At 30.9% G+C, this 14,704-nt stretch overlaps 2 protein-coding genes across 2 annotated transcripts; both read left to right on the forward strand.

Moving 5' to 3' along the window:
- Positions 1-800: 800 nt before the first annotated feature.
- LOC132720912 (complement C1q tumor necrosis factor-related protein 5-like) lies at positions 801-3,725 on the forward strand. Its single transcript, XM_060705148.1, has 4 exons — positions 801-957; positions 2,014-2,100; positions 2,711-2,797; positions 3,310-3,725. Exons 1-4 carry the CDS (start codon positions 801-803, stop codon positions 3,723-3,725), a joined length of 747 nt encoding a protein of 248 aa, XP_060561131.1.
- A 7,195-nt stretch (positions 3,726-10,920) lies between these two features.
- LOC132720920 (collagen alpha-2(VIII) chain-like) lies at positions 10,921-13,055 on the forward strand. The gene is made up of 3 exons (XM_060705163.1): positions 10,921-11,084; positions 12,257-12,302; positions 12,738-13,055. The coding sequence occupies exons 1-3, from the start codon at positions 10,921-10,923 to the stop codon at positions 13,053-13,055; spliced, it is 528 nt and encodes a 175-aa protein (XP_060561146.1).
- Positions 13,056-14,704: the final 1,649 nt, after the last annotated feature.

A 14,704-nucleotide genomic window follows, 5' to 3' on the forward strand; every position in this document is an offset into this window, starting at 1 on the left:
TTTGATGCTTGGTAAAACCCACAGTGTTGGAGCAATAAATAAATATATTACCACTTTTCGATTCACCAAAATAGTTTTGAAAAAAACATTATATGGATAAACCAAGTTTTTAGTTATCCCTTTTCAAGGCATTAATACGCTGCTAAAGCGATGTCATTATCCTTATACAGATAAAGAAGATTCTCGTTGTGATATCTATACAGTTTGTCAAACGATTTGTTCCTTGATTATTAACTTTCTATCATATATTATAAAACCCAATGACTCAATTTGAAACGAACAAGGGCGGGATTAACTCAAATACTTTAGCATCTTAGTCCTTACAGATTATATTCTAGGCTCCAGTAATGATTTATTTTGTATGTTTTATGAATTAAATAGGTCTGCTACGATATACGCATCGTATACCCCAATATAAACTCAAAATTATCAGAATATTTATGATATAAAAAAACCAATAACATTGGTTTACCTAAACTTAATTTATCTCAGTATTGATCTCCTTGCACTGGAACATAATGATTATTATACACAAATACGGACCTCATTTTCAAACACAAATATTTTTCTTTGAATAAATACAGCAGTTTCTCTCACATGGTTCAATCCTAAAAGCTTCTCAGATTTATGTTGCAACTTTACTAATGAAAATGAGGTTCTCACTGTTGTTTGCGTTTGTTATTTTCGTTGGAATATATAGTTATAATTTCTCTGAGGCAAGAGAGCCCGTGTGTTCTAAATTTGCATACGAAGAACAGCTTTTAGAGAAAATGATAAGAACTGAAATTAAGGTAGAAACAATGGTAAATGAAATTAAGAATACTGAGGATAAAGTTATCAGTACATTAGGCGACATTAAACGAGCAGTTTCAGATTTTACGGGCATGTTTGCAGACATGAAGGAGAACATAACAGACAACATGTTAAAGAAAAGTGACGAGATAAAAAGGAGGGAAGGTAAAATATGAACACCAGATCTAAATTGTTAGAAAATGATACGTATACTGAAATATTACTGATGTAATGCGAATATGATATATATTTAGCATATAATTTACAACTGTTCTGTTTGTTGTCTGAAGTCTGAATCAATATAACTTAAAATTTCGTATTACTTTATGCAAACTGAAATGAGAAAATCTGTTAAATGATAAAAGCGTGGAACATATGAAATTTAAAGAAACATTAGCTGTTAAAGAGAATTCATTTCATATATCGGTTACTTTAAATATACCTAAAATGTGTATGTTTATAAACGGTAGAATATGGCATAAATAATATTGCCGCAAACTTATATTCTATTATAAGTTTCCTTAACCCGTCTCATTTCGAAACTAAACATATAATGACAATATTATAAATAAATTATTAATAAAAAGTAAAGGCAAGTGAAAACGAAATCATGTATAAATATAACAACATTAAAAAGAACATTTTCATATTGACATTTTTTTTATAAAACGATTGATAATTAACATGATCGTGCTAAACAATTTGCATGTACGAGCATAAACATGTATCAAATTTATAAAAATAATAAATCAGTTATTTTTTGCAATTCTGCCATTTTCTGTCGTGTTAGTTCTTTAGTTCTTTTTATTTGTTGCACAAAAGAACACTGCTGTATTTTTAATTATGTTTGCGATATTCATGTTTGTTTGTATATTTCTGATCTATACAAAACATGAATAACAGTGAACATTTATGTTAAGACGAATATACCAAATCAAACATATTTCCAGGAAGGAAAACGCTAACTCATCACATTGATTTTTTTTTATAAGGGAACATATTCCCTGATTTTTTATTATAATTTTCTATATTGAATAAGGTTATGAAATGGCTATTTTGTCACCCAAAAGAACATTGAAATTTGATTATAGAATGTGACCGAGGAAAATTAAAATATTTATTACTTTCTGCAGACAGTTTACATGTACACAAAATTACACATATAATATTTATTGAACTTTGATAACCATTAGTAATTGTACTTTGATACTATTTGTACAGAATCCTTCAAGAAATTATTTGAGGAGACACGAACAAACCTCACGAGTGACATTGAAGCTAAAACAGAAGAACTTACTAAACTACAAGGTATTATTTCGCATTTCTCTTCCATGTGATGATTTTTTCCAAAATGTTGTTTTGATTTTATGATTCAGCTGGTTTTATGATTTAGTTGGATCTTTTGAAGCTCATTCACGTACAATATTTTATCAACTATCAGTTTGAATACGTTTTTTTATATTTGACTAACCTGTTGCTGTAACTATAGATTTGTCCTTCCTACCATCGTTCAACATATTCAAATACTTGTATAACTTCTTATTTTGAAAACATTTCTTCATTTTTATTTTACATATATGATTCTTTAATATAAATATCTTATTCCCTTTATATTATATTCTGCGTCAGAAAATGGCTAACACGTTAGCCAATAGAAATTCAAGACAAATAATGAAATTTGATTATAGACGGAGAGCAAGGAAAATAAAAAAAGATGTAAGAATGCATGTTGTTTTGCTTCCTTAAAGTTTCATTTCAAAAGTAACACAAGTGTCTATGTAAAAATATATTACAATTTAAGTTTCGTATTTTCAGCAACACTTTCTGCAAACAGTCCACATGTACCCCAAATAACACATATAATACTTATTGAACTTTGATGACCGTTAGTAATTGTACTTTGATATTATTTTTACAGGATTCTTCAAGAACTTATTTGATGAGACAAGAACAAACCTCACTAGTGACATGGAAGCTAAAAGAGAAGAACTTACTCAACTTCAGGGTATTTTTCCAATTTCTCTAACACGTGATGATAATTTTTCAAAACTGTGTTAAATATCATTTTTTTTTTTGATTAAATGATATTTATTGGTTATTTTAAAGTGCATTCACGTACTAAAATACATCAATAATCAGCTTAAAATATTAAGAACTTGTTCAACTAACACGTTGCTTTTACTATACACCGATCCTTTCATAATCTTTAAACTTATTTAATTACTTGTTTATATACTAATTTTGAATACATGTCATCATCTTTATTTTACAAACATAATTCTAGTATAGCTCTAAAGATATCATGTTTTACACAGATATCTATAATATATTTCCGAACCGCTTATATAACAAATTGAATTCCAAATTTAAATCAGGAAGTCTGGTTATTCTTTATATTTAACCATCGAGTGTTGATACGCATTGGAATTCTTAATAACCAGATGTACAAACAAATATTAAATCATAACGAAACAATTGTAAGAAACATTTACTTACTTCACTATTTTCTATACTCAGGTAAACTTGAACGACCTCCGATTGCTTTCTATGCACATCACGTGTTAGATTTGGTTCTTGATACTACAGATGAGATTGTTATATTTACGAAAAGTGTGATTAACGAGGGAACAGGCTACGACACTTCTACTGGAATATTTACAGCACCTATCGGAGGACTGTACCAGTTTTCTGTTCATACATGTTCTAATCCTGCAAATTTTGCTTGTATTGATCTTGTGTTGGAAGATAAAGTTATTACAGCAGGTTCATACTATGATAAGGTTTATTACAGTGGTAGCACTGTTGGAGCATTAGTAAGAGTAAAATCAGGAGAACAAGTTTGGGTTAAAGCAACATCGTCAGCTTCTAACAGCCGGCTGTATCAAGACTCATATAGGATGAACACATTTAGTGGAATACTTGTCATTAACTGAAGAAAAAAATCATTCAACTTTTTAAAATGACATTATATATCTGATATTTTTACATATATTCATTCAATGATGATCGTTTTCGACGAATATTTTGATTACCCTATTTTGCTATGTTTATCAGTAATCATAAACAACTATATTGTCGAGTTTTCAAATAAATATTGCATGTCGTACACTTGTACTTTTTATATGTTTCTTTTTGCGCAAAATATATCATGCGCTATTATATGATGGATACATAAGTCTATTAATATTTTAACTAAATCCTTACATTGAAACACTGTTCATCACATGATAATTTACTGCAAAAGTTTATTATCGTATATTATAACTGGATATTTTATATCCCATGTTGTAATGAACTTTGGAAGGAAACAATGAGATGTATGTATGTCTAAATGTTGTTGCAATGACAGATAAGTGTTAATAAAATCCTAATTGTAATTAGCAAATCTTACAGCAAAGAATAACTAGAACTATCACTAAATGTGATTAATACCCCCACAATACTGCTTCGGAAATGAGGATGTTACTAGTAACAGAATACTTTGTAAAAGAATTGAAATATAGAGTTATGGTTGTGGGCAATTAAAGATAGTTGTGGTTAGAGTTATGGTTGTGGGCAATTAAAGATAGTTGTGGTTCTTATATGTTGCATTTCCTTTCAATGTGGTTGGCCATTGATGAAGTTTAATTGAATTACTCTGTAATAAGTCCAGAAAGACAAAGAAAAGGAACAAAGGGCAATAACTCTATAAATACTGAAGATAGAGTTATTGTTCTTGTGCACTGCACTACCTCTTATTGTGCTTGACCATTGTATGAAGTTGTTTTGAATTCCAACCAGTACGTTTGAAGTTATGCTCCTGACAAGGAAAAGTATCAATGGGCGGTATTTTGTATTATATCTGTATTTTGTCAAAATGAGTTATGGCTCTTGTGCACTGTACTTCCTTTTAATGTCCTTGACAACTGTATGAAGTTGTATTGAATTCCAAACAGTAGTTTTCAAGTTATGCTCTCGACAAGGAAAAGTAACAAAGGGCAATAACTCTGTAATTAGTCAAGACAGAGATATGGTTCTTGTGCACTGCACTTCCTCTCAATGTGCTTGACCATTGTATGAAGTTATATTGAATTCCAATCATAAGTCTTCAAGTTATGGTCCGGACAAAAATGCAATGGAAAAGCAACAAAGGGCAATAACTCTGTAATTACTTTAGATAGAGTTATGGTTCTTGTGCACTGCACTTCCCCTATTGTGTTTGACAATTGTGTGAAGTTGTTTTGAATTCCAAACAGTAGTTTTCAAGTTATGTCCCGGACAAGGAAAATTCACAAAGAGCAATAACTCTGTAATTAGTCAAGATAGAGTTATGGTTCTTCTGCACTGCACTTCCGCTCAATGTGCTTGACCATTGTATGTAGTTATATTAAATTCCAACTATTAGTCTTCAAGTTATGGTCCGGATAAAAAAAGCAATGGAAAAGCAACAAAGAACAATAACTCTGTAATTACTTTAGATAGAGTTATGGTTCTTGTGCACTGCACTTTCCCTTATTGTGTTAGACAATTGTATGAAGTTGTTTTGAATCCAACCAATAGTTTTCAAGTTTTGTCCCGGACAAGGAAAAGTAACAAAGGGCAATAACTCTGTAATTAGTCAAGATAGAGTTATGGTTCTTGTGCACTGCACTTCTTCTCAATGTGCTTGACCATTGTATGTATTTATATTGAATTCCAACCATTAATCTTCAAGTTATGCTCTGGACAAGGAAAATGCAACGGACGTCTGGACCGACCGACCGACCGACCGACCGACCGACCACCGGGTGACTCCTATATACCCCCAAAACTTCGTTTTTGGGGGTATAAATATGTAACAAAATTATAAAGAGGATATTTGTTTGTTTGTGTGTAAGATGAAATTTTATTTCATCGAGTGGGCTTTAAAAACAGTATTCTCACGAGTGGCGTCTGGACCGACCGACCGACCGACCACCGGGTGACTCCTATATACCCCCCAAACTTCGTTTTTGGGGGTATAAATATGTAACAAAATTATATAGAGGATATTTGTTTGTTTGTGTGTTAGATGAAATTTTATTTCATCGAGAGGGCTTTAAAAACAGTATTCTCACAAGTGGCGTAGCCACGAGTGAGAATACTGTTTTCAAAGTTCACGAGATGAAATAAAATTACATCTTACACAACAAACAGACAAATTTTCTTTTTATTTTATGCTTAAAAACAAGTTAAAACGAAATTTCCATGATTTTAACGTAAATATTAAAATATGTTTCCCCCATTGAGAGCCCCATTTAGTCGGAATTTCTCATTAAAAACAAGAAGTCTTGAACTGAAAAATAAGTCCGCAAAGCAACGTTAAATGACGGTAATTATTTTTCATTTTATTAAAAAAATATGAATGATCGCTTGTTTTAATAATAAAAACAAACAATTCTTGTAGGAGAAAAGTCGAACCATCCATTCATATTTCTGTTACTTACTGCGAATTTATATTAGACCTGGCTTTGTAAAATGTAAACGGCAGCCATTTTTTAAAGTTGTGTATTTCATGGGAGGAAAATAATTGTGTAAGATTCAGAGGGATATAATTTGGATTTGTTAGTCATACACCTTTTTCAAAGAAAGAAAACTTATTTGAGGATTGTAACCGACAAAAAATAAGTGTTTACAGATGTGAAAACATTCAGAAAAGTAGCTAGGAAAATGGAAAACTTGGAAGCTTGCTCAAGAACGCTGGGATGTTTTACTTATTCTTCGAGTGAAGGCTGTCAATGCTTTTTAATTTTTCATAAAGCATATTGCAGTTATTGCTCGTAGGATACTTTAATATGCCCAATTGTCATCAAGAGCAGTTTTTCATGGGGAAGGAATGTATTTTTTCAGACTGTAAAAATGAAATAAAAACAATTATAGACGAAATTTGGTGATTGGAATTTGAATGAGTAGAAGTAAGTTTTCTCCTTTTTTTTACTTCTAACATTTAAGTTATTTATCAATTTCAGCTTTGCTTTTTCTTTAAACAGCCGGACATTGTCAGAATTGTCAGCAAAAAATAAAATTGAGGTATTTCATGGGGAAACTCTTAAAAAAGTAGTTTCGTCATTGAAAAGAGTGAAATTATATTTTGATAATTTTCACTGTGAAATTATCAAATATAATTTTCACGGATAAATCAGTAATCCACTGAAAAACATAAAATGAAATGACGTAATGAAGAACACGTACTTTGTTTGAAAGTTTCGTTTGAAAATTCATATTCATTTGTTCATGTTAAAATTATTAATCACATACCCTGGCCGCTTTGCGACTCATTGAAAATGGTTTTCCACGGCTGTTCAGATATTTTGACGTGAGGTCGTTTGCGCTATATCGAACATAATAGAACAAATCAGAAATTTTATTACTTGGTTTAGGAATATCAAGATCATTATCATATTACATATACAAATACATAGAGGATATTTGTTTAGTTCAGTGTAAGATCGGAATATATTTCACCGAGTGAGCACCAAAAGGTATATTTCACGAGTGGCGCAGCCACGAGTGAAATATGAACTTTTGGTGTTCACAAGGTGAAATATATTTCGATCTTACACTAAACTGAACAAATTTTCTTTTTATTACATGCAAAGAAACGTTTTAAAAGACATTAAACCTAATACTGAATGAAAAGCGCGCCAAATAATAATACAACGTGACGTCATTTACGACGTCACGTCATTAAGTTGGTACCCAGTACTGTGCACGCTGGTATTTCACTGAAACAACGTAAGGGGCTTAAATTCAAAACAGTGAAATTATCAAAGTGGTAATTTCACTGTTTGAAACAGTGAAATTACCAGTTTTATATCACTGATATATTTCTATAAACCACCGAAAAGCATGTAATAAATCATATTATACATAAATGACACATGACATTGTAATATCGGTTACATGTCTCTCGGATCGAGAACCCAGAAAAATACATAGTGTATGTTTTATACGTTTATTCACTACAAGCAACTATTGTACACTACTTGGTTTTTAAGTGGCTGATACAGAGTGGCTTTGTAACATGATACATATATGTATATCATCATATATTGTATGGATCTTACAGACATGAACATATCATGATATATAACTAAAATATTTTGGCTTTTGAAATGTGAGAATGTTTTATGAGACAGGAAATTACGTCAAAAGCATTCAAATACATCTCGGACAATGCCAAAGAATTTGTCTATCTTTATCATACTATATGTTATTTAGCTACAATACATTTTTCATACTTGAGAAAAATGCCTATCAATACAATCCACAAAAAGAAATCTGAAATTTTAATGAAAACAGTGATTGTTACAAATGAAGGGGAATAACTTAACAAATATTTCAGCATTACTTTCCTTTAATAATGTATGATCAATAACAATAATTGAATTCATTTCAGCAGAATAAATGAAAAACGTTAGAATTAGTTTACTGATTTTTTACTTTACTTTATACAAACATAGTAAAAACGCGCAATGTTGGCTTTTTACCTCAAGAGTATAAATGCGAGAACTATTTTTTCTGTATGTATTAAATAGAATATTATAATCGTGCGGCTTCATTACTAAATCTTTTGAACTCTTTGAAAAAATAATCTTATACTCGACAGAGACTCGCTTTAACTCGTTAAAGATTCTGTATTGAACCTACACTTATTCATTATCCACTATATAACTTTATATTATATTACCCGGTCCAATGTGCCTATAAGTCACCAGAAATCATATAATAATGTCGTCATTATGTATGTACATGTATATTATTTATTGTTTTCAAATACCATTGGAGTCATGTTTATATTTCAGACATACATAAGAAGGTCGAATAAGATGTATTATTCTTGATTCCTGATTATAGTTTAAGGAGTATGTTTCGCATTATTTTCTTGTGATTATATCATCGCATTTGAATAAAACAGTCCCCGATGCATTAATATAAACATCTTAAAAAAGCGAAATCGAAAGAATAGGGTCTTCATTTTAAAGATTCTAGTTGTTCATGTAAAATGATTCCGCTAATATAACACACCGTTCATGTGTAAAACTACACTTAGCTTATAATTAAATTAAAATGAAATAAATTGAAAGAAGGATGAATGTTATTTCTGTCTAATATTACAAAGGAATACAAGTATTTTGATACGCTTGAGTAAATTACGATAACATTATCTTTATTAGTTAATAAAACTCTTACAGTAATTGTAAATAGTGCATATGGCAATTTACAGTTAAGCCATGAATAAATCTAAATTAAATGACAGTCTTAGGGGGCAGGGGACATATTCGAATGATGGCCACGGTCAAATTTTTTAATAACTCAGACATGGTGTTTTGAAGGTACTGATAACTTCTGATATGTCTCTGTCATTGTAATTCTTTCTTCTTTGTGTGTAGTAAATGAGATATATTTTTGGGTTTTTACCCGAAACTAAGTATTTTGGTAGCTTTGTATGTATTTCTGACTCTCCGAATGGAGGTGAAAAAGTTTAAAATCAAGCTTTGACAGTTGGCGCCAAACAAGTAAGAAATTTCAGATAAATTTTGTGAAAAATCTAAACGTATGACAGACACTTTATTTGTCATTTCTGAAAATGCCATGGCTTGCACTGCGTGTTACTGATATTTTTAAAGGAATCGGGCGGATTCTGGAGTATGCTGCACCTTCGTGAAGATTGCCCATATTGGTATATTTTAGGTGTGATTTTGGCTGGGTGGGGGTAAATATAAATTGCTGTCAGTCATTTTTTGAAGGAGCAATGCATACAAACTATTATTTTTTTCAATGTTTGTCATATATCATTGAATAATGCTGTGCAACTGGTTATCTGCCTGTGAAACATATTTTGAAATATTTGGAATTGTGTTTCTGGTCACACTGAAATACAAAATTTTTCATTTTTAGGTCCCCTGCCCCCTTATCATATCGTTTAAAACTTAGTTCGTCTTTCATAAGGGAATAGTATTTGGTTCAAATACAGTACATAACAAAACGTTTGTGGGGATAAGCATTTACAACAAATTGAGCACATATTCTGGGAAATTCACAAATTAAATGTTTTAATTTTCAATCGTCTGCAAGGTTAACAAAGTCTTGTGAGAGAGAACTATGCTCCAAAATATATTTGTTCTATATGGCGCACTGTAAGAGGTAATATTTTTTTGTCTTTTTCGTTGTTTGAGGACAAAATCTACAAATCCTCTGTTCAACCATTTCTCCTATATAGCGACCAGTTTCTATTTTAAGTGGCAATATACCGCTTCTTAACAGGCTATATTATAAATGTTCATATTCTGTAAGATTCAGATTTATGTAGTTTTCATATTCATTGTTTGATTTAAAGCGTCGATAAGATCTCAATTCTGCTACAGTTTTGATTTCACTTGACGATTTCTCTGAGAAGAAGTAAGTTATTGTTGGATCACGTGCCGTCCACAGCGTCATTGTTGATCTAGAAAAAAACCTTCTCTTATTTTAATGTTATCGGCGATTCGTCTAACGTCACTGGAACAATAGATGTTCTCCGGAACTCGGTACATGTGACTCCCCCCAGGTAATCCGTAGGTACCAAACTTTTTAAATTAAAATTAAATAAAATTTAAATTTAAAGAAAATTGTATTGTACAGTTTGAAATGCTAAACAAAATCACAAAAGCTAAAAGATGAAGGTCGTTTTAATAATAAATATTTAATTCTGCCTATAATTGTATATTATGGCTGTTTTTGTTAATTGCATATGTGCAAACATGACCCGAGTTTTGAGATTTTATTTTCCGAAACATTATTGTGACATAAAATATCAAATGAACGATAATACCTATTAATGTTTCTCAAGTTTTGAACTCCATGCATTTGTGCTAAAATAAGCATATACGGGCCTCATATTCATACAAACATGTGTTTTTTTGTAAATAAATGAGGTTTCGCTAAAGGGTTCAATCCAGAAAGCTTCTCAGATTTTGTGGTACAACTGTCTTCATCAAAATGAGGTTTTCACTGTTATTTGTGTTTGTTGTTGTCGTTGGAATATATAGTTATAATTTTCCTGAAGCTATAGAGCCTGTTTGTTCTAAATTTGCATATGAAAAACAGCTTTTAGAGAAAATGATAAGAACTGAAATTAAGGTAGAAACAATGGTGAATGAAATTAAGAAAACCGAGGATAATGTCATCAGTACATTAGGTGACATTAAACAAACAGTTGATGATTTCACGGACATGTTTGCGGACATGAGAGGGAACATAATGGACGAGATGTTCAAGAAAGGCGGAGAGATCAAAAGGAGAGAAGGTACAATGTATAATAAAAATATATAAAATCAAATATACATTTCCTACAGCAAAGCTAAAGTTTGAAATCATGTATATAAAAACTTTTGTATTTTTGTGGTGTCTCAATGATGAATGCACAATCTATAATGTTAATTTAGTTACTACCCTTAGCGTGATAGTTCGAAAAGTGCTATATACAGTGAATTACAGCTTTGTATACACAGCCCCCTCTTGTACATATTGTATATAAGGTATATTGGCTGGGTTGAGCTTAATTCATTACATTGTTTTATAATTGTGTAAATAATATGTTATTTTACTGTTCTATCCAGCCAATTATATAGCACAATTCAATTGGTGTTGTTGATTCTCGTAATAATTAAATTAAATTAATGCTTCGTAATGGCACCCTTTCAAGAGGTGAATTAAACATGTTTACCGAAACAATTTTAATAAAATAAGAAATAAACTGTATACCTTGTGCATGTTTCAAATAAAGTATAGTTTAATTTGTAATTGTTGGTTATATGGATCAATATATCTTAATAATTATTTATTGATATGTTAATTTGAAGTGATAGATAAAAGAAGTACAAAACATTACATATCTGTAATATATAACTATCTGTAAACTACAGTATATTCAATGTGTAAAACTATTAATGTTGCAAAAGTGACATATAATGTACGAGTTTCTACAAAAAAATGACACATACGCCTATAACTTTCATTTGATATTTTTAAACAATAACCAAAGCATGTAATGAATGACATTAAAAAAATAAATGATACATACTTTACTTTCTTAATTCTAAGAGAGACCGATATTATAGCAACAATAGAGATAGGATTCGTAATAGAAATAAAATAGAGAAAAACAGAATCCCTAAAGAAAGCCCAACACGGCAAAATTGTAAGATGTTGCAGTCTCGGTTTGATTGAGCCTATTCATGGACGGTAATGGAAATTGCAAGTTATGTCCACGCCCCCTAGCACCAGCTTAAGCAGAATTCAACATTTAAACACAAAAATGGTGAAATTTTGAATTTTGAAACATACGCAGATGTGTTCATACGGCGGTTATAATGCAACCTTCGATATGACACAGTAGTGGCATTCCATGAAAACTTACTTAACTAATACCCTTGAATTTTTAGATATGAGTTAATAGAATTTTAATACATTACATGTATTTCAGAATCGTGGCAACGAGGTTGAAAAAGAGAAACTTATTCAACTCCAAGGTATTATTACCTATTGTATATCAATTGTGTTTGATGTCTATTTATTTTCAACGGATCATAGCAAATTAAATTGTTGTTTACTTCACTCATGTTTTATCTTGGTATATCACGTGATCAATAAAATTTATAACAAACAATGTTGATATAACAAACAATGTTGCTCCATATGTACATTTCTAACTCTTATAAGACGTGTAGATGATTTTGTTTACATTCACACATTCTTGTTTGTAATTATTTGAATTATAAAAAACTCTAAAGATATTGGCCGAATATAAATATAAGGTTTTGTTGATTGCATGGGCCCCTTGAGTTAGATAATTTAGATATAAATTACAAAAATATAATTTCTATTCTCAGGAAAACTCGAACAACCTCCGATAGCTTTCGAAAGACTTGCTTCTTGATACTGCAAATGAGATTCTCATATTCGAGAAAACATACACGGACGAGGAAACAGGTTGCGACACGTCTACGGGATTGTTTACGGCACCTGTTGGAGTATTGTACCAGTTTTCTGTTCATACATGTGCTAGGCATAATAATTATGCATATCTTGGCCTGATGCTGGAAGGTAACGTTATCGCTGCAGATGCTAACTATGGAGATGCATCTAATAACTTTGGTGCAATAATAAGAGTTAAATCAGGAGAACAAGTTTGTGTTAAATCAGCATCGTCAAGTTCTAATCGCCAGTTAGTTCAAGACAGATACAAGATGAACACATTTAGTGGGGTACTTGTCAATAACTGAATTATAAATAAATCAATAAATATTGATTGAAGTAAAATCTGATTTCAGTGTTATAACATTGTTATTAGCTGGCGTTAAACGTAAACGTTTTGATGTAAACTGCTTCAATGCATTTCTTCAGACTCTTAATAACAGGAGTGTTTTGTGAAATAAGTCGAAAATTGTCGATTTATCTATGATGTGTCTATATATGTTGTGACGAATATTATTCATACAATGTTTTATTTTGCATATTACCATTATTAGTTTATGTTAGTATCTTATAGCAAAAAAGACTGATTGAAATTTATTACAGCAAAGAAAACGAACCTTCAAGCAATTGAAGTTTCTATGTTTATTAAAACAAATAATATACACCAGTGAAATTAAATCTATGACAAACATTAATGTAAAGAGTTATTATAAAAAAGCTGACATTATTAACAAAAGGACCACTAAAGGGAATGAACTTTACCATGTTAAGTTAGTGCATTCACTTCAGATCAATAAGAATAATTTTGATTTATATTTCTGCAATAGAATTATTTTACTCAACATGAACATTGTATATCTTATAGTCTAAGATAAACTTCTATTCTGTTCTGCTCCTTAAAAGTATAAACATGACTTAGACATTTTTCAAAGGATTTCAAAGTATGTACACAAAAATGTATTTGCATGTGCAAGATTGTAAATATTTGAGTGAAGCTAATAAATTACAAACAACACATGTTATTGTTTTCATGATGTGTATTACCTGACAACCTTAACAAGTCTCGGTGGTTAGAATAACCATATCAGTAAATATGGTACTGTATGGATTATCATCTAACTTTGATATAAATCTGAATTAGAATCTTGACCTATCGGACTGTGAGTCATGCATATATGCATACGCTTAAAACAAAGATCTCAAACATTTTGCGAATTTCAATTGTCAATCTTTCCTTTGAATATGTCATTATTTTTGTGAATAAAGTTCACATTACCGTGCAAACATCATGAAACAAACATGAAATGTTATAGTTGTAATAAGTTTAAAATCGATAATCAAACCAACGTTTTGAAAATATAAAATCATCGGAGTACTTAGCACTTTTGTTAAATGTACATATCATTAAGAGAGTCTGTACAATCGAGGAGTCTGCAACTGTCAGCTATTTGCTTTGTTTTTATTGCTCTCGAGAAATCTGCCTTTTACCAGATTTAGATACATATCAATTACATTATGAAGTAGCGAATCATCTCACTTTAGTGTTGTTATATTTTTCTGGTCCTTCGGGATCATTGATGCCAGCACTATTAAATGTTGAGAATTGAGTACCGCTCAAGCCGGTGCTAGGGTGCGTGAGGGATGTTGCATTTATTCATTATCCCTCATGTACAGACTCAATCAAACCGAGAGTGCAATTCTCGTGTACTTTTGTAGTGATTAATGCTTCCGAGGAATCACTTAGTTTCCAGATTTTCATATAGAAAATCTTATTCTGGCTTTACTTGTCCATATATTTCTAAAGTAACCTATGTAACGAATTAATGACATTTATTTTACTCCATTCACTTTAAATCCTTGTCCAATCAATAACTTGCAAAGTAATAAGCCCTGCATTTTATTACTTGATAGAGCCATTGCGTTAGTCCCTAAGTGGCCAGTAGAAAATCCCTTATAA

Source organism: Ruditapes philippinarum, unplaced genomic scaffold, assembly GCF_026571515.1.
Source record: "Ruditapes philippinarum isolate M1 unplaced genomic scaffold, ASM2657151v2 ctg3239_1_1_1_1, whole genome shotgun sequence".
NCBI lineage: Eukaryota > Metazoa > Mollusca > Bivalvia > Venerida > Veneridae > Ruditapes > Ruditapes philippinarum.

Excerpts from the sequence above, each read along its gene's own strand:
- LOC132720920 (XM_060705163.1), top strand. The coding sequence starts at position 10,921 with ATGGTGAATGAAATTAAGAAAACCGAGGATAATGTCATCAGTACATTA. Across the intron at positions 11,085-12,256 it reads AAAAGGAGAGAAGGTACAAT|AATCGTGGCAACGAGGTTGA; the intron begins GTATAATAAAAA and ends CATGTATTTCAG. Across the intron at positions 12,303-12,737 it reads GAAACTTATTCAACTCCAAG|AAAACATACACGGACGAGGA; the intron begins GTATTATTACCT and ends CTCATATTCGAG.
- LOC132720912 (XM_060705148.1), top strand. The coding sequence starts at position 801 with ATGGTAAATGAAATTAAGAATACTGAGGATAAAGTTATCAGTACATTA. Across the intron at positions 958-2,013 it reads CGAGATAAAAAGGAGGGAAG|AATCCTTCAAGAAATTATTT; the intron begins GTAAAATATGAA and ends CTATTTGTACAG. Across the intron at positions 2,101-2,710 it reads AGAACTTACTAAACTACAAG|GATTCTTCAAGAACTTATTT; the intron begins GTATTATTTCGC and ends TTATTTTTACAG.